General features: G+C 36.6%; 1 protein-coding gene across 1 annotated transcript in view; it reads right to left on the minus strand.

Moving 5' to 3' along the window:
- Positions 1 to 613: 613 nt before the first annotated feature.
- Positions 614 to 20,148, minus strand: part of LOC131966115 (voltage-dependent calcium channel subunit alpha-2/delta-2-like) — a 58,333-nt gene continuing 38,798 nt past the window's right edge. The window contains exons 14-38 of the mRNA XM_059328546.1: positions 18,771 to 18,820; positions 18,475 to 18,564; positions 18,288 to 18,353; positions 16,253 to 16,327; positions 16,061 to 16,135; positions 15,817 to 15,888; positions 15,634 to 15,705; positions 13,325 to 13,386; positions 13,114 to 13,190; positions 12,957 to 13,017; positions 12,760 to 12,857; positions 12,583 to 12,673; positions 12,112 to 12,174; positions 11,917 to 12,020; positions 11,592 to 11,690; positions 11,308 to 11,399; positions 11,172 to 11,219; positions 9,271 to 9,342; positions 8,188 to 8,340; positions 8,048 to 8,100; positions 7,785 to 7,840; positions 6,950 to 7,073; positions 6,750 to 6,859; positions 6,552 to 6,634; positions 614 to 5,708 (exon numbers count right to left, since the gene is read on the minus strand). Coding sequence (XP_059184529.1) covers positions 5,613 to 5,708; positions 6,552 to 6,634; positions 6,750 to 6,859; positions 6,950 to 7,073; positions 7,785 to 7,840; positions 8,048 to 8,100; positions 8,188 to 8,340; positions 9,271 to 9,342; positions 11,172 to 11,219; positions 11,308 to 11,399; positions 11,592 to 11,690; positions 11,917 to 12,020; positions 12,112 to 12,174; positions 12,583 to 12,673; positions 12,760 to 12,857; positions 12,957 to 13,017; positions 13,114 to 13,190; positions 13,325 to 13,386; positions 15,634 to 15,705; positions 15,817 to 15,888; positions 16,061 to 16,135; positions 16,253 to 16,327; positions 18,288 to 18,353; positions 18,475 to 18,564; positions 18,771 to 18,820 — 2,042 coding nt within the window. The 3' untranslated portion in view covers positions 614 to 5,612. The remainder of the gene's footprint in view (positions 5,709 to 6,551; positions 6,635 to 6,749; positions 6,860 to 6,949; positions 7,074 to 7,784; positions 7,841 to 8,047; positions 8,101 to 8,187; positions 8,341 to 9,270; positions 9,343 to 11,171; positions 11,220 to 11,307; positions 11,400 to 11,591; positions 11,691 to 11,916; positions 12,021 to 12,111; positions 12,175 to 12,582; positions 12,674 to 12,759; positions 12,858 to 12,956; positions 13,018 to 13,113; positions 13,191 to 13,324; positions 13,387 to 15,633; positions 15,706 to 15,816; positions 15,889 to 16,060; positions 16,136 to 16,252; positions 16,328 to 18,287; positions 18,354 to 18,474; positions 18,565 to 18,770; positions 18,821 to 20,148) is intronic.

Here is a 20,148-nt window from a genome sequence, read left to right on the forward strand (position 1 = left end):
TTGATGACAAACTACACTATGACTTTTTTTGTGAAATTTTGACGACATACTATATTAAGACTTTTTGATGCAGTTTTGACGACATACTATTATATGACTTTTAATGTAATTTTGATGACATACTATACTATGACGTTATTCTTGAATTTTTGAGGACGTACAATACTATGACTTATTTTTATGAAATTTTGACGACATACCCTACTATACAGACTTTTTTCATAACATTTTGACAACATGCTATACTATGACGTCTTTCGTGAAATCTTGAAGACATACAATACTATGACCTATTTCTATAAAATGTACTATACATACTATACTGTTACTTTTTTATTATATTATGATAACATACTATACTATGACATTTACATGACATCTTTTTAGGCATACAATACTACAGAATGACATTTTTCATATCATGGTATATTAATTGTCTTTTTTTACCATCATATTTAACCTATTGAAAGTATTAAAACAGAATCCAGATGATATAATGCATGCATTTTATGTACATAATGTTTGTGAGGGCGCCATTGGCTTGTGGGCCACACTTTAGGAAGCTATGGACTAGAAAATAACAGATCAGTGTCGAACAATAAGGAATCAGAGGTGAAGTGAAAAATATCAACAGCATTTAATCACCAAAGATATAAACATTTAAATATCCATTTTTGTAATGTGACTGACAAAATCTTTACAAAGTTAGCCTTCATCTTCTGCTGACTGCTTCACATCGTCTGTACAAAAATGAGGTGGCATTGGAGACTGGCACAAAGAGAGGAAACTGTCCCGAGTAAACGACAACGTCAGCAAAATGAAAAGTTACAGCGAAAAACATTAACATTCTTATGTTTTGATACTCAGTAAATAAAAGGACATGGACATACAGTATATATATATTTTTTGTCTGTTTTGCAATTTTCTTGTAAACTGTTTAGTGTGCCCACGCAAGCTTCAAACACATTCAGTTCCTTTCTGTTCAATACAAATATAATTCACAATACCCAAATAAATAAACAAGTAAAATAATACTGAAATAAATTAAATAAGCAACACTTAATCTATTTCATAAACAAAGTTAATTAATAAAGGGGTGTCCCCACACATGCCACTGCCTTGTTATACAGCCTTTAAATGCATAAATCATCTTCGCGGTTTTGTGTCACTTGTTTCCTAAATAAATGACAAAGGTTTAATCAGGCAGTTTGTTGCTCAAAACTCTTAACTTCTCTGTGCTTTTACCTGCTGCAAAATACCTAAATTGCAAATACTGACAGTTATTGTAGGCTTCACTGAAGTCAAACTTTCAGCTTCATTCGATTACACACAGCAAAGAGTTCTCACCCCGAATATCCACATAGTGCGCCCCCACTTCTCCCCACAGTACTGGAGAGCTGGATGTGGACAGGAATGTAAAATATCCATCAGAGTATGTACACAAATTTGTAAATTTTCAAAATATCATGCAAATAAATACCGGTAATTCAAAACGAAACTACAACACTGACCTCAACAGTAGTTAATATATTGTAGGCTATAAAGACTTCCACAAAATGTCTTTCCCTCAATGTACAACAGTGTTGCAATACGACCTAAAGTTAATACTGCAGGTCTCAGACTAAAACCCTTCATTTTTTCCTCCTTTTTTTGTTTTTAAAGCAGTGTTTCTGCTGAGGTCTCCAAACAGTGTTGAGCTTTAATCTGCTTCTCTGGGTTCCCACCATGCTCGGGTACAGCAGAGATGCACAACAGTAGCTATTACTGTACATAAACATTCACTCGTTTCAGTCAGTCCTAATGGTAAAGTACATGTTTCCGACAGGCTTCAAATATAGAATATACAGTGTGCAGATGGGAGGAAGTAAATCTATGATGATGGACAGTGTCTGTGCTTTGATTCGAGGCTGAACCACAGTGTAGAGATAGACAACACGTAGCAGAAGGGCAGCAGGGTTCGTTCTCGCTGCTTTGACAAACATCTGTCCACGAGAAGGCAGGAGGACAGGCCAGCTGCTCACACACTTCTGTTGTGCTCTTTCACAACTGTGCTCCTTTAAAATGCTTCATAAGTTCATGAAGAGTCTCTTTTTTTTTTTTGTTCCCTGACCAAGAAGTCCATTTGTAGAGCTGAACCCTTGAAGTTCAAGTGTGTCCTTTGCTTGGCCCTGCAGGATGAACGTCTACACGTCTAAGAGCCAAATGTTCCTGCCATCCAAGATGAGTGCAGCAAGGCACTGCAGGGTGGAACACCAGGCAGACGGAGATAAACAGCATTTTACAAATATTTTGTCAAAAAAGCTTTTTAAAAATATCCCCCTTTAACTCTTTAACCAGATCAAAAACACAAAGAGACATCAGGGGCTGATGAATCACTGTGGGGAAATGTTTTCAGGATTTTATCATGCATAACTCCTCACGGACAAGACAGTGATCCAAAGACTCGACCACTGTTCAGTCTTCTTTACTAGAGTTGTTTTTAATAATTTAAAACCCTCTTGGCCTGAAAATGTGTTTTGCGTATTGTTACTTCGCTCGGGTGTTGGAGCTTCACTGCAGAATGATGTATGTGCAGAGTTTTCACATTTATCTGCTGAAAGTGGAAAAGGAATGTACGAGAGTCTGAATAAGTTATTAGGGAAAGCACAAATAATGTGACTGTAACAGATATTTATTCTGTTCAAAGTTCCTTGTTATTATTCGAGGGGAGAGAAGACAGGAGTTACACGTGTGTTTTTTGATATGATAAAAGTACACTATGAGGATATGAAAATGCATTTCCGAATTAATTGAATGCAAATATTGAATTGATTTAATGCTTTGAAGGCACAAAAATAGCATTGCAAATAAATATAGGTTAGAAAATACAACATTTGACGGTTTCCACAAATAGAGTTATTTTGTAGTCCAAAAACTTTAAATTTAAATTAAATGATATATTTTTCTATGTTAAAGCTGGATTTTTACTATCGCACAATAGTTATGTTGCAGCCTTGTTCATCAAATTAAACAAGAGATGAAGAGTTTTAGTGAAAACAACCTGCTTACTATTTGATCTTGGAATAAAACAAATGACCTGTGTGATCCCATGCATTCAAACTGGACATTGTGAATAAGTAACTGAGTGTTACAGCTGGATAATATATTAAAAAGTTGAATCAGATATCATCACCGTGATGAGGTCTGCATGTTAAAATCTGAATATTCTGCTGCAGCGAATCATCACTTTCAAAGAGACATCAGAGGAATCTCAACAGAGGGTCAAAAAGCATCACATACTAATAACATATTGATAACACCGAAAGCTGTTCAGAAGCTACATTCCTCATACAGAAGCATACGTAAGTGCATAAATTCAGGTTTGACAAATAGTGGCGATACAAGATACAAAAAAGAACAGAGAGCTTCCCTTGTAACAAACAACTGATGTTTAAAACACGTCGGCCACACACTGACGTCTGCAGGTTTTGTGCTATAAGACCACAAAGATAATTAACACGGCATGTACATTATTTTAAATCTAAATCTGATAAATTGATGATAATTACTGCTAAAATAATTAGATTATCACAGCATTATTGCACTAAACCATGCAGTGGTTTGGAGGAATACGTTTTTCTAACAAAATCACTGTGAACATTTGATAGTTTTGGTTTGTTTCTGTCTGATTTTACAACCTTTAATAATTATTTTCAACTGGAAGCACTTCAGGATCATACCGACTATCGGTGGAGGCATTTCTGCAAAAACAAATGTTGACTTTGACAATTATATCAGTGAAATTCCTTTTATGTTGAAAGTCACAAAATATCTGGAGGTCGAACACTGGTATTTTTCCTCATACTGGCTTTTTCATTTGTCAAAGTGCTCTTAGAAAGTAATTTTAGGGGGGAAAATTACTTCTGGATATACTTAGACGTAGATATGTAAGAGACTTGAAACGGCAGAGAGAAATCATTCTGAGTCATGTCATGTTTGATACAATTTATAGTACTGAAACTGTCTTGGCAAAGGTCAGAGGTGGATTGAAAGACACTGAAGTGAATGTGAGGTTAAGGCCCGGATTTACTATCATGTAAAAACTGCTGCAGGTGCAGGGAGATCCTCCATGTGCAAAGACATTTACTAGGACCGGACATGCAAATGAAAACTGGCAAAGATAATTCATTTTGAATCTCACAAAGCCAACAAAAGCAGAAGTTGGCAGAAGCAGCAGCAGCAGCAGCAGCGTCTGAGCTCAGCAGATTCAGTCTATTTACATTTTCATGCTGCAGCAGTAAGCTTTATGTGTGGTGTGCACAATGTAAAGTTGTGTAAATGCCTTGGATAGCTTTACCCAGCAGTTGTATGGAAATTCTGAATCCATATAAACAGTTAACTTCTGAGGTGGGACTCATCTAATGAGCCATCCAGGATGCTGTTTAACCCACAGCTAAAGTCATATAAATATACTCAGAGCTGTTCAGACGATGAAAATAAAAGATCTACTCATGGCAGTACCGTGTCAAGAAATGCTGCAATACGGCAGAAAAATATAGGGAAGAAGAAGACAGGGAGCAAATAATTGTGGATGTAAACTGTGGATGTATAAAGGGAACTGGAAACAGTGTTGGAGGAGGGGCCCCGTTCATTCCTATGAGAGTTGTTCAGTGGTGCATGAATCCAATTAATTCTGTGTATAAAATTACTCTGATTTTATGGTGACCCTTGCCCATAAAGCAAGCACAGCAGCATTTCCTTTAGCCACGCCCTCCAACTGCTTAGTTTCAGGCTCATTTACGTGAACAGAAGAAGGAAAATAACTCTTGATTTAGTGATTTAGACATTTTTTTAGGAAATAATGATTTAAATAAGTAAGATTAATTATCAATCAATTTACAGACGTCTCTTTCACAATGCAAGTTTATGGAAAAAGTCTTTCTGGGCCTCATGGCATCAGATGAAAGACCAAGGAGATTTTAATTCCTCTGTTTGGCCATTATGCCAAATTTGCTACAAAGCTCAGCTCTGTTCTTAAGGGCTTTGATGTAAACAAAGCCGTTTCAAATCATACCCATTGTGCTTTTAAGTCGATCGCGAATGCAAGACTTTTACTGCTTTTTCTAGAGGAACTTTACAGGTTTAAGATCTGAATGCTTCTTTCCACCACTGTGTATTCACCACAAAGCAAAAAGGTGCAGATGAGTTTTATATCTTTTATCATTTCACCACCAGAATCAAACTTAAAGCTGTGACTGACGTCAGTTCCTGCTGGCTGATCATTTATTGGCCTGTTTAAAATACATTTCAGCTGCCTCCCTGACTTTTTGGTGGTTGCTTATATGGCTGAGCCTGTGTGCAAAAATGTTAAACATGCTTGTCCTAGTTTAAGTAGCATGCACACTCAACACATTCTCTTCCTATATTTTGCACTCAAGCCCTGAAACACCAGCAAATGCATAAGCAATAAGGCAAAAAACACTAAGAGCTGATCCCCGTTTTTTTTCAAGCACAAGTGTGCCATTTGTAGATCAAAAAAGAAGAATTTTGCAGTTTCTGTTTGATCTGACCTTCAGTAGATCCGAGCCTAAACCCAAAGAGATGAAAGATGTCAGTTAGAGTGTTTGCACGTGTCAGAGATGAAAAAGAGGCAGAATGAGCTGAATAAAGAGAAGGACTCCTAAGGAGGACTGCAGTGCATGACCCCGTCCACACTCTGACGTGTTTTCCTGCAACGAGAGTTAACAATAAATACTTTTTTTTAAAAGGAAATGATTCATGGCTTGTACAGTAGAAAAAACATATGGTTGGTTTTGCACTTCAATCATGCATTTGTGCTTCATTTCTAAGTGTGTGATGGAACACTTTGTAAAGAGAATTTTTTTTTTCATTTTGCAAGCAATTGAATTATAGTTTATAGTAGTGAAATCACATTAATGCAATGTGCCACAATTACAGCTAAATTGAAAATTGGAGAATATCGTTTATGCAAAACTTATTTGTCTTCAATCCAGCTGCTTCTATGATGATTGTTAGAGTCATAACAATAAGTTACATCATTCTTTCACTCACTCACAGAACAAATGCACGCAGTAGACACATCAATATCTTTATGACACAAGGCGGCAGCGCTCATGGAAACATGATCACTTTTTGTCCACAGGGGGCGCCAAAATAAAATGTAAAAAATCACAAAAAATTCCTTGTCGTGGCTTTAAAACTCATATTATATTTACCAAGGATGATCTAGTGTGGGGGAAGACGAATTTTGTAGCAGGTACATTAATTTTTTTTTTTGTCATTAACATTGGGAGATAGGGCATTTGTGCTGCTTTCATGTGGTGTCGGAAAAATTGGAAAAATTAGTTCCAGGCTGGTAAAATTCACATTAATGTCAGACATTGCAAATAGGGCATGCCTACGCTGTCCAAGCCTTTCTAGTTATTGGTGTTATAATAATTTGAATGTAGCTTATGCGCTTACAAAAATACTTTGCTGTGCTGAAAATGTCCCATCAGAAACTCAGGATTGAGTCACAAATATAAGGCCACACATATAGAGTGTCTACTTACTAAGGCACTGTAGTCAAAGCAGGATGTCGGGCCTTTACGATACCGTGCGTTGCTCAGCACTTCACATGGATTCTCCTCCTGAACTGTTTTTAGTTAAGGGAAGCAACCGTGAACTGACCATCCACACAAGATTGATGAGACTTCAACCTCACTGCACAAATGAAAGCATTGCATAGTATATGAGCATGAAAAGGATACACTCTGTCCTGATCTGTGTCAGTCTCTCTATCTCACATGAGCTGCAGGGCAGCGTCTCAGCGACCACGAAGAGCAGGTTGGTGTTCTCTATCCGCTTGGCGTGGAACAGCCTGTGGGAGACAGTGATGGATATTTACAGTGTGTACAGAGCAGGTATGAGAGCACAAATACATTCTGCTGACCCTTTCAGAAAAACACACCGTGAGCAGTTTCCACAGTCCTGCAGCACGTTGTAGGAGTTGGTGGTGTTTGTAAAGTAGAACTGGCTTTGGATGGTCACACAGCTGCTCTCCCTCGTCTCAAAACCTTCCACCAGAACGTCATCTAGAACACAAACACATGCAAATTTTACATTTTATATAATGTTTATTACATTCTAAACACTCATTTTGTTTTTTAAGAGAGAGAGACAGAGAGAGAGAGAGAGAGAGAGAGAGAGAGAGAGAGAGACACTACACTTCCTCACCAAATGTAAAAAATATGAACTAATTAGAGAAACATATTTCCAAAAATTTGAATCCGTCAAAAAAGGTTTTTTAAAATGGTCAGATGAGGAAAAACTACCGCTCCTCCTCGGGGAAGAGTCACAGAGCTGTAGATTAGATTAGCAGCAGTCTATGTTTCCGCCTGTCACACACTGAGGGACAGCGAGTGACACACAGCTGTTGGTTGTTTTGTTTTTTTGTTTTTATTTTATTTTTTCTTCTTTTTTTGCTGGGACAGTTAGATTGTATAAATTACATGTTGATTGTAATTCAATGATTGTGAATATTGCTTTCTTTTATTGTTATCTTTTTTTCTGATGCTTGCTTTGGCAATATATACATTGTTACGTCATGCCAATAAAGCCAATTCAATTGAATTGAATTGAATTGAAATTGAGAGAGAGACAGAGAGAGAGAGAGAGAGAGAGAGAGAGAGAGAGACTAAAAGGAGAATGAATTACATTCATATAAATGCTGTTGCCTTAAAAATCCCTGAACTCATTAATCCACAAAGACATTCATGAGATTGTGTTAAAAGACACAGATTCACCTTGGTAGAACCAGCTGTTGTACACAAGTCCATACAGTAGCTGCTGGGTCACGGACCTGAAAAAGTGTTCACATCGCACTTCATCAATAAAGGAAATACAATCTGCACACATCAATAAATTTCAGTAAACACATGTCACGGCTACAGCAACATTGAGCTAACAATAGCCGTCAAGGTTTCATATGCAGAAGTCTGCACACAGCTCAGATTGTTTCAAAGGGCACACATGCTCTCGGTGTCACTTGCAGTAAACAAAGTCTCACCAAGCCATCGTGGACGTCCACCAGGCCAAGCTGAGGATGTCTGCAATGGACGGCTGCAGAAACAAAGTTACAGATGAGAGATTTTAAATGTCTGTAAATGTGACTGTCCCAGAATCTCAAATCGGCAGGTGGTCTCTTACCACAAAGATGCCCCTCGGTGCTGCACCAGTGTGGCTGCTGGTGACCGGTTCACACGCAGACTGGAAGTGGAAAGACTGACGGCGGCTGAAGATTGTGTTGTTGTAGAGAGCGTGCATCAGGTAAGGGTCCACGTCACCGAAGAAAAGACCGATCTGTGATGGTTCAAAGAAAGGAAGGACAGTCACAGGAGAGGAAAAGAAAGTGCATCAGGGAAACAGTACCATACAGTGTCATAATCATAATCATTATTCATGTTTTCCACCTGTTCCTTTCTTCTGTATTTGTTTTGTTTTACTCATTTGGCTCTGCAGTGACAACTGACTCTGCTGCAATAAATGAAAGGAAGCTGAGATGACTTAAAATTCATTGGGCCTCATGCAGGAAACGATACAGAAAACACATTTCCTCTTAGTTTTGTAAGTACCCATTGGATTCTGGGGTTCACCATTTTTTTTGGTTGTGCTCTTCTCTTAGGTAAGAGAAAATGTTGACAAAGTGGTTGAAAGCAATTTTACCATGATAAATAAAAAACTAGCATCACATTTTCAGTCCACAAATGGAAGTTTTTCTTTTTCTGGCCTTTTTGGTATTTGGTGGTATATGTGAAAATGGCATACAACATATTTATGTACACAGTTGCTAATTAATGATAAATGATTAATGTGAAAATGTGATTTATTCTTGACAGATAAATATATATCTTCTCAAAACTGTGTTTATCAATCTCTACCAAACATATAAAAATAAAAATGAACTTAATGTGTATTTTGTGTTCAGGGGGTGTTACCTATGCTAATAAACAAATATGATCAAGTGCGATTTATTATTCAATCATGAGAAAAAATAAGAGAAATTTGAATTGGATACTTAAATAATCCTGTAAAAAACTATATTTTTGAAGCCAGCAAACATACAAAATATGATGTAAAACATGGAATAATATTAACACCAATAGCATAGCAGGGTTGATCACTGCATCACTTTTAAAAGATAGTAACTAAGACATAGTGCATACTTTATTGTAAACGTAGACAGTACATGATACTATTTTAGAGTAAGCACTTTACCACAGAGAGACGTACCTTTTTCCAGTGATCTCTCTGGTTGGACATGACCAGGAATCCACCATCATCGATGAGATAGCAGAGGAGGTCCTACAGACAACACAGTTTACATTTTGAATTCTTTTTACCATCAAGATACAGGTTGATGTGAGCATAAGAGAAGACAGCTGAAGCAAGTGTGAAAAGCAAAAAAACAATAAAAGCCAAAGATAGAGTACAATATGAATATGTTCTATTTAAAATATACAAAACTGCAAGAACATTTTTGTTATGAGTCATTTAGTCTCAAACCAAGCATGCCAGACTCCAATGTCAAAACAAATCTATTTATAATATGTAAAGCGACACATTTTTTTCCAACTTGTCAAAACAGAACAAAGGAAATAATTGTTTTAATGTCAAGTTTTAATGATAAATTAAGCTGATATGTATGAATGTGAAGATACTGATGGAATAATCTCAAACCACCACAAATTTTCTCTTTTTTTTCACCCAGCTGTCGTCTGGCGAGTGATACAGAATTATTCGCTGTTGTGGATAACATGAACTTGAATTTGCTGCAGCAGTGAGCCTTTGGCTATGGTTAGCAGAAGGCTAAACCACGAGCAACACTCTCTCCATCTCTGAAACTTGCAATATGGACACGTGTTTCATTGCATTTATTATTAGACTCTCTTAAATAAGTCTGTCTGGCTTGTTTCAGGTTGCTTTGCAGTGTTGGCAGCCACTGAATCAGCCTTTCATGCATCTTAAGGGAACCCAAATTTGCATTTGTAGAAGGCCCTCTCTCTGAAATGTCCCTAACCCTAAAAACCAGTAAAATAAATATAATTATCCTTAAATTAACGGCTCGCATTTGCAGGTTTCACAAGGCGGCCGGGCCATTGGTCTGGTTTCTCTTCTGCATGACTCTCCACATGAGAGAGGCGGGGTGTTGCTTTCAAGGACTGACTTCACAGTGGACCCTCTTTTTTATTGCATGAGTATTAATTATAACCTTGTATAAATTAGAGTGGAAATGTATATGCATGTATGTGCATGTTATATATATGTATATAAATATAGACATGAATATATACATATAAAATCTTTACTATAAATGACTTATGTCATGAGCATGTTTTTTCCCAGTTTTTTATTTTTTGTGTGACTTGTGTACTTTAATGCATATATAGAGAAATGTTCTTATACAATGTAAATTATATAATATTTATTTTTATTTTTACTCTCTTTTAACTTTTACCTTTTTAAGAGATCTCCCACATTCGCATTTTTAACGGCACCTAGCACTTTCTCCCAGGAAAAGTATACACAGAAAAAGATACATGTATCTTAAGAAAAAAGTAGCAAAATAAGAACAAAAAATATATAGATATCTACCTATTCTCTGTGCTCCGAGGAGACTGTTTATTAGTGATTTATTGTTCCTCCAAACTTACTGTTTTGTTCACCTGATCATTTTATTACTTTTTTTTATTAGTATTTTTTTTTTAATCCAAGCAATATGGGAGATTTTAGAAAATATACATAAGGACTAGCTGGTGCCCGTGCATGTGGCAAAACAATTTTCTGTTCTGCGACCCTTTTCTATCATAACCTAACCTGTGACTGACCAGTCACAGGTTATATTATCTAAAGCCTAAAAACAGCCAAGAGGAGCTGCTGACCCTAGCATTGATTACACTGGGCACACTCCTCTACAATTGTTATCCGTGTATCGGTGAATTGACTGACTAAGAGAGAGAAAACAGCTCTATTCTGGCATTAAAAAATGTAACATGTTCCTTTGTGACACATTAAGTATTAAGAACCTTTTTATTTTAGCTGTGGCCACAAAACTGAAGGGCTGGCTGCAGTATCAGGCCTGCTGCTGTCTCATGGTTGTGTTAATGTGACAATAAAAGACAAAATATTCTTACGTCAGTGTTCACTTCACAGTCCATCTCACAGCTTCTGGATGGTCCACACTGTTTTAGCAAAGTATGTAATGAGTAAATGCAGTCTAATTGAGCAGTTTGTGATTATTATTAATAAGTTAGTGGCCCTGTGCTGTACCTTGTGTGAGCCCTGTCGACTGTCTGACACGTTGCTGGCCAGGATCTTAAACTTGTCCACCCACGCCTCCAAGTCCAGCTTCACCCCGACCACTGAGAGGCAACACCCACAGGACCAGAGCAAAGAGAGGAAAAGAGGGCAAGAAGCAGTGTTTTGGTGAAAGGAGTACAAAACAGAGGCAGCTTAAATATCTGGAGAAAAAAAACATCTTGGACAAAGAACATCCCTGGGACGTAACAAAAAAGTCCACATTAACTTTGTCACATAAAACTGTTTTTTTTTACCTGAAGGTTTGAGCAGTTTGCCTCCCAAATTCACCTCTATAGCGGAACTGACCAGAATCCCAATTGTGCCGTTTTCTGCACCGATAGGGTCGTCCAACGCTGTTCACAAACAAAATGTGATTTAAAAAACAGTTTGGAGATCATCTGATGTCACACACTCATTGTATTTCCGCTAGTCTGAAAGAAGACATCTCATGGAAGCAAGATAACCCAAAATCTCACAATTGACCAGTGCATGAAATTTTTTTCTATACAGTCATATGATCCTTTGTTATTTAAAAAAATTTGATTGTGGGCACTTAAAGATGAGTTTAAAGTCACTCACAGGATCTCGATGGAGCTCTGAACATGTAGCCTTTGTTATCAAGGCTCCTTCTGTAATAATTTGAGTTGAAGGGTTCAGGGTCCTCGTCCCAAAGCTCAGCAGCTCTGTACAAACACAACACAGATCATTCAATGTTTATATCTGTGGGATTATGATGTATTTCTTTGCTTTAGTAAGTGCATTAATGTTACTCACATCTTGGGAAACACACGTGTTATTCCTCCATCAGTGGACGCAAATACAGCCAGGAAGCCGTACCTGAAATAATTTGTTTTTACTTAGAAACTCTTTTAACTGAGGTAAAATGAGAGCAGTTTGCAGTTAATTAGGGATGCCACGATTCAGTTAGCCTTTTGATTTTAAGCTCACAATTTTATTCCATTTCTCGAAACCTTTATTGTGTGTGTAATATAACTGACTTTTTTATGTACCATAATTAGGCCATGTGTTAAAATTTAAAAAATGTTGTTAGAATGTTGTAAATAACAACTTATTATACCAGTAAACACCAAAAACAAAAATTGCTGATCCTTCCAACAACTGAACTTTAAAGCTCATTCCGATTTGGAAAACTGTGACACCCTTACTATTAATATGCACAAGGTTTGCTTTGTTCACCGTGGTTGACTGAGTGTGAAAATGCAAAACAACAACAAGCTGACTCACGAATTCAGGTCCTTGTTCTTCCAAACGCGAGAGGCCAGCTGCCCGATGATCCTGGAATCCAAAATGAGGTTGTGGATGAGGCCTTGGTCACCTGAAACACACAACAACAAGTGTATTAGCTTATCTGTGAATATGCAGCGGTATCAAATATTAATATTAAACTATTAACACACTCACACTCATCAGATTCTGGGGAAATGTCCAGCATGAGCGAGAGGAAGTTCTGCAAAAACTGCGTGTTGTTGTCAGAGAGATGCAGCCGTTTGCAGTATTCCCTGTAGAAAGACAGCACAGAAATATTAAGAGCTTTTCCTTTACTAACAGGCTGAGAAAGAGTGAGAGATCAAGAGATGAAAAGAGTTGTTAGTCATCACCTTGGAGCCAGAAACACATGTCCTGAGGATTCAAAGGAGCTGGGCAGCAGCGACTGCATATCTGCAGCACAGACAGTGATGTTAGTGATTTCATCTCTTCTTTGCGTGACATTTTAATAAACAGAGAGTCTTGAACGCTCTGCCTCTCTGTACTCACACTGGAGCTGCAGCATCACATCGCTCAGGTCAGCCTGGATGAAATACTCATTGTAGGGGGGTAATACCAGACCGAGACTGCAGGTGGCAGCATCCCAACAGGGAGACACATGAATGAGGGGACAGAGAGAGTGAGTCCATCTGTACCTGCAGTCCTCATGAGGCCACATCTGGCTGGTTATTAGTTGTCATTTGATAACAGTGTAACTCACCTGTAATCTGTGCCGTTGATCGGAGTCCAGGTGTAACTTCTGAACACCTCGTCAATGTATTGCTGCAGTAGAGGAGACATGTGAGGACACTTCAGTCAGCCAAAGTACACAGGCTCAGAGGTGGGCAGAGTAGCCAAAAAATGTACTCAAGTAACAGTACTGTTACTTAAGATTATAATTACTCAAGTAAAAGTAAAAGTACTTATAAAAATAATTACTCAAGTAAGAGTAAAAAAGTATGCAGTGAAAAGACTACTCAAGTACTCAAGAGTACAAGTACTGCGTTTTCTCCGGATTTATTTTTGAAAGCAACACAAACGGTATAAAATAGTAGCAAACAACATATAAAACTGCAATCTTCAAACTAAAGATACAATATATTGCCATAAATTGCAAAGGGTGGGCCGACATCATATTAAACCCTATGGATTAAGGATGGGATGTCACTTTAGTTCATATGTGAGTCAAGGCAGGTGACGGGCCGTTAAAAAGTGCACGTTCACTGTTGCTATGGCTACGACCAACATGACAACACTTGTCATCTGACCCAAATAGCTGCATTTGATTGGCAAGATCATTTTCTAATGTTTTTTATTGGTTGAAAGCTGAAGACGTAGAAATAGATCTCGCATGTAATAAAAAAAAAAGATTAAAAAAAAAAAAGTAACTACCATCACGTAGCCAAATAGAACGGCATAAAAGTACCGTTCCTTCTTCAAATATATACTCAAGTAAAAGTAAAAGTATGGTCCAAAAAAACTACTCCTAAAATTACAATTTATCCAAAAAGTTACTCAAGTATTTGTAACGGAGTAAATGTAGCGCGTTACTACCCACCTCTGCACAGGCTACAGCTCACCTGCTTTCACTTTATGTAACGAGTGTGTAATGTGTTTTTTATTGGGTGTTTTGGATATGAGGATGCAACAATAAACTAATATCAAACCACAGAATATAATCTGCAGAGAGCTCAATTTAAAGAATTATATTGGATGGAAAATGTATTTTTTTCCCTTTAACACAGTTATTTAAACCACTTATTGGGAAGTAAATACACTGAAATTTGAACATTATTACTCTACATTAAAGATGTACTTTCAGCTTAAACCTGCATATGTATAATGGTTATGTGTCTTTTCTTTACATGCAGTATGATGTACACTACTTCCATCGACCTAAACGTCTCAGCCTGTCCATTTTACGAGACAACCGTTTTTCCGTCTGACTTCACGCTTGGCAGGTATATCGCTCAGAGACACAATGAAGCGCAGTGTCGAGCGTGAAGTTGTTCGGATCAGCAGTTTTTCGAGAAAGCTGAAATACTGGAGGTCAAGCAATCAACTCGCTCTTTACAGACACATTTTGAATGTTCACTGCACTGAGGAACAACAGTCTGAGGAACAAGACGAAACTGTAGTTAGGATTTTAAATCATAACTCACTCAACAACAGTATTTAGATCCCTTAATTCAGTAAAAGTACTAAAAACATACTGTGAAATTACTCCACTGCAAGTTAAAGTTCTGCATTCAAAACATATTTAAGTAAAAGTACAAGTATCAGCATCAAAATGTACTTAAAGTATCAAAAGTAAGTGTACTCATCAGACATTCTAAATATATTATAATATTATTTGTATTGATGCATTTGCGTAAACTGTGTCTTGATTTAGTAAAGGTAGGACTCATTTTAACTACTTAGTATACTTCTATGTGGTTTCTTAAAAAAAAAAAAAACTTACCCGGTAATCACTTTAAATTGACCTTTTTTTATGTTAAATCTCGACCTGAAAAGTAACTAAAGCTGTCAGCTAAATGTAGTGGAGTAAAAAGTACAATATTTGCCTCAAAATGTAGTGGAGTAGAAGTATAAAGTTACATAAAACAGAAATACTTAAGTTAATGTACTTCCACCACTGCTCAACATAGAGTAGAGTGTTGTGGTAGGAAGAATAAGACACAGTCAACCTATAAAATTGTCCTATGGTGACAAATGCTTCAATTAAAACATTTTGACTTCTACTTCAATTCGAAAATGAAATAACAAGGCTAAATATGACTTGTTTTAACTGTCTTGGATTTACTGAACAATGCTGTGAATCTGTGAGTATCAGTTCTACAATTTGTTCAGTAAAATTGAATGGCAATAATTGTATAATAAAAACAAGAAACAGGTTTTCAAAGAAATAGATAATGTTTTCATCATACCCCGTATGAGATCTGATCCCTACACGTGTTTGTGAAGGTGACATGGTGGCTTCGGTCAGACCAAAGAAAAATGTGAAGCTTTTCAGAACAAGAATTTACTTGCCTCATCAATCGACTTGATGAGAGTTTTGATCTGCATTTCGCCTGGTCTTCCATCAATCATCTGTCGCCGGATCTAGAAAACAAAAAAAAGAGAAATAGAAATACATTTTTTTTCCAGTCACAAACACGTCACAAACATGTTATTTGTGACATTGTCAGACAACAACAGCCACTATGTGCTCACCTCCTCTTTACTGCTGTCTTCCACCTCTGCATCCAGGAAGTCCAGAGTCACAGGCTCAGGGAGGTTCACCAGCTGAGAAGAATCATTTACATTGACTTGAACAGGTAAACCAGCATCATAATCATCTAAGCTATATATAAACGATCATGATGTGAAACCTCAAAGAACCAGTATTCTCCATACTCCTCCTTCTTCCTTCAATCAGCAGTAAAATATATTTGTTGGCAAGTTAAATATACACCACCTTTGGCTGAAGATTCGGGTGAAGCAGAAGATATCCATTTGGATCGATTGCAAATATGTATCCATTGGCTCCAAGCTGTTGGAAGTAATAAAAAAACAAGAAACAAGCTTTGATGTGACAGTCTGTCCTCTCCATCACACGTACAAATTAAGAAAAATGTGACTAATCAAGGTGCTAATGTGATGTACATACATTGTACCGCGGTGTTAGTCGCTTTATCTCGTCAAGATGCACGTCGACTCCCATGACACCTAATATCAGCTGATTCTGCTCAGACAACATACATACATAAAGCTTGTTAAAAGAATAGTTTGACATTTTGGGATATATGTTTACTGTATTTGCTTACATGCTGCAAAAGAAGGTTTTAAAAAAAATTATAGTTAATTTGCTGTTGTGTGAATCAAGGTTATTATAGTTAACGAAAACTAACAAAATAACGAAAACTAAAATTGAAAAAACATTTTCGTTAACTGAAATAAAAATAAAAACAAGAGTTTTTTTAAAAAACGATAACTAACTGAAACTGTATTGTGTGGTTACAAAACTAACTAAAACTAACTAAAATTATAGTGAAACAGTCCTTAGTTTTTGTCTTTTTTCAACTTTTTTCATACATAATTCAGTGTTTCTATTTCAACATGCAGGAACACATGGTAAATATGTTTACTGAGATTGGGATGTTTACACTTCAACCAAAATACAAAACACCCCGAACTGTAAGAGTTAATAACCTTATTGAGGCTGAGATGGATAAACCAAAGGAAATGAAGGCACATACCCATTACAAAAAACTAAAACTAACACTAAAACTAATAAAAACTAAACTAAAACTAAGCATTTTCAAAAAATAAAAACTAAACTAAAACTAGCAAACTCACTCTAAAAACTAACTAAAACTAACTGAATTTGAAAACAAAAATTCACAACGAAATTAAAACTAAAACTAATGAAAAATCCAAATCTATTATAAACTTGGTGTGAATCTGCTGATTAGTTTGTAAACTTGGAGCATTTCCCCCTTTGTTTGGTTTCTTTTCTCAGACTAAAATCCAAGCGAACCCAATGTATCACCACAAATCATGTGAGAATGGTCACTCTGGAGCAAGAAGTAAGTACGAAGCAGGTCTTGTGTTTTGGCCTAGTGCATACTGTGAGAGAATCATTTCATATGCAGAAAAATGCAATTCTCCGGCCAGCTGCTCCTTTTACTACGCAAGCTGCTACAGTTTGTTACTCTGCAGCATCACAGAGTGCAAACACACCTGGCTGCATGAGCCATTTAGCTTAGTCTTACAAAGTAAAGCTGCTAGACCAAGACCATCTCCTCACTGTGGTTGTTTTGGTCTGGATGCAAGTTCGGATGTTGTGTTCAACAACAAACTGCACTGAGGGGGGTAAACGCTCCAAGATTCGATTAAACCAAACTAAACAATGCAGGTGAGAAAACACCCTTATATGAGACAATTGATACTGATCTAAAGTCTGTCTGATGAATATGTCAGCCAAGCCAAGAAATAGTCAAAACACATATCCTGCCATAAATTGATTTTAAACTAATTTTTGTAAACAATGTAACATGTTAATTGGTAAGCTTTAGAGGAGCTGGTAGACGGATTATGTTACATTTCCTTAGCCTAAAAGCCTAATAGCATAATTGGCTAAGTAATTTCTAACTTACTGTTACAATATCATTCAAAATAACCAATGTGCTTGCTAAAAATCATGTTCTTTCTTGTTTTCCGATAACGTTTAAATATGACTTCGGTAACTATGCTATTAGGCTAACGAGAGAGAGCCAGGCTAGCTGTTTCTCCCTGTTTTTAGTCTTTGTGCTAAGCTAAGCTAACCCCCTCCTAGCAGTAGCTTCATATTGAGATTATGATCTTCCCAAAATGTCAAACAATTCTTTTAATGGGGGTGATTTCTTATTCTGCCTTTAAACGAAAAAGAAAAGAGAAAGTGACCATTGATTGATTGATTTTATTTGACCATTCTTGATATAAAAAATATGAAACAGCAACCTGTGTCATACGTAATATAAATAGATAAAAAATAGTCAGGGATGACACAATAAAGCCCTAAGGCTTATTTCCATTGTGGTCCCTATAAGGCAGGAGACAGGAGCAAGTAGCAGCATATCTTACATAAATCAAACATAACCATAACCTGCAATCATAATAACACTCAACCTTCATCATATAATAACCAGTTTGTTTTTTTTTACCTGTGAGTTTCCATCCATGGTGAGATTGAATACAGGCAAAGTCCCAGTTACTACCATGCCAAGGCCCTACAGAGTCAGAAGATAAAGTACCAAATCGTATAAATTATGAGCATATTTATTTAGTGTGTGTATTTGAATATACTGCATGTTTGGTGCATTTACTATATTTGATCACATGCAGCCTCACCAGAGCATCCTGATACACATTGGTCCACTGAACCTGCTTGGCCTCGCTGCCTGCCAGAACCATGGGGCGCCCGAGCACGTCGAGGTACTCCTGACAAAACAAAAGAGGTACGTGACCGGCTGCAGCTTAAAAAACAACAACAACAACAACAACAACAACAACAGCATCAGGCCACGGGGATAATAAGTGTGCAAACAAATGGAAGTGTGTGTTTCTACAGAGAGAGCGAGCTCCACAAGGAGAATTTAAAACAGTGAACGGGGATCAGCTGTGTCGGAGGCACTAGACAAACCCACCTGGGTGTTAATCCTTATAGCACAGATGGAACGGATCTCAAAATAGTAACCTGGCAAGCGACAGAGAAAAAAAGACAAACAGAGAAAGAGAGAGAGAGAGAGAGAGAGAGTGAGAGCATGTGTGAGCAATGCTATCAGGAAAAAAAAGCCACAAGAGTGGTGCTCATAAATATTCCAGATTTTACTAGATGTTACTAGACCGGTGACTCAGCCACTTAACTCCCACAGATAGGAAGCTTAAAGAGGAATACCACCGAGCTTTAAACTGATGTATCCGTATTTGCACAATTAAGTCAAGACCATTAGATCAGCGGAAAAAAAGTACCTTTTGAACCTGAATTATCTCTAATATAATATACGCTCTGGTTTCCCAACATGTTTTATTGCAGTAGCTGCAGCTAATGATTAGAGCTGCAATGATTAGTCGACTAATTGATTACTGACAGAAAAACTGACAGATATTTAGAAAATCATCTTAAAAATGATTTATCATGCAAATATTGTAGATTCCTGCCTTTTCTCTGTTTTATATCATATTCAATTGGACATCTTTGGATTTTGGAAAAAAAAAAATATTTAAAAACATCAACTTGGGGACATTTTTCACTATTTTCTGACATTTTATTGACGTTTAATTGAGAAAATAATCTGCAGAGTAATTGCTAAAGAAAATTACAGATTTACAAATGATTATATAAATGATCTAATCTAATCAAAATATTTCTGCCTATCATTTTCTCAATAATACTCTTATAATACTACAATACTCTCTAACTATATGAATTACATGATGCTATAAAATACCAGAAAATAGTGTCTTCAAATGCCTGTGATATGATTTTGTCTAAACCCTTATATAATCCATTTAAAATTATATGTGACAAAGAAAAGCAGCTCCAAAGCTTCATAAGCTTCAACTTGGTGTGTTGATTTTTTTGTAAAAAAAAAAAATAATTAAACAATTTATGTTATCAAAATAGCTGCATATTAATTCTATGTTGATTGACTAATCATATAATATACTTTCTATTGTTATTCTGTTGTTATTTCAGTTTATTTAGGATATTTATATTTGTTATATTTATATTGTTATTATTTATTTCTGTTACTTTCCATACTTGTCTACACTGCTCTGTCCTTTTACTGCTGCAACAGCTGAATTTCCTCTCTGAGGATCAGTAAATAATTATTTTATCTTATCTAATCAACAACAAAAATGCAATCCAATGACTATTAATATGTGTACTAGAATGGACAAGAAATTATCTTATATATTATGTGTCACCTTCTGGTTTGTCCATGACTTAAAATATAATACAATATAAATAACATATACAACCATTTAGCTTTATTTAACTCATAAAAGGGTATTTCCCCC

This window comes from Centropristis striata, chromosome 3, assembly GCF_030273125.1.
Source record: "Centropristis striata isolate RG_2023a ecotype Rhode Island chromosome 3, C.striata_1.0, whole genome shotgun sequence".
NCBI classification, from domain to species: Eukaryota; Metazoa; Chordata; class Actinopteri; order Perciformes; family Serranidae; genus Centropristis; species Centropristis striata.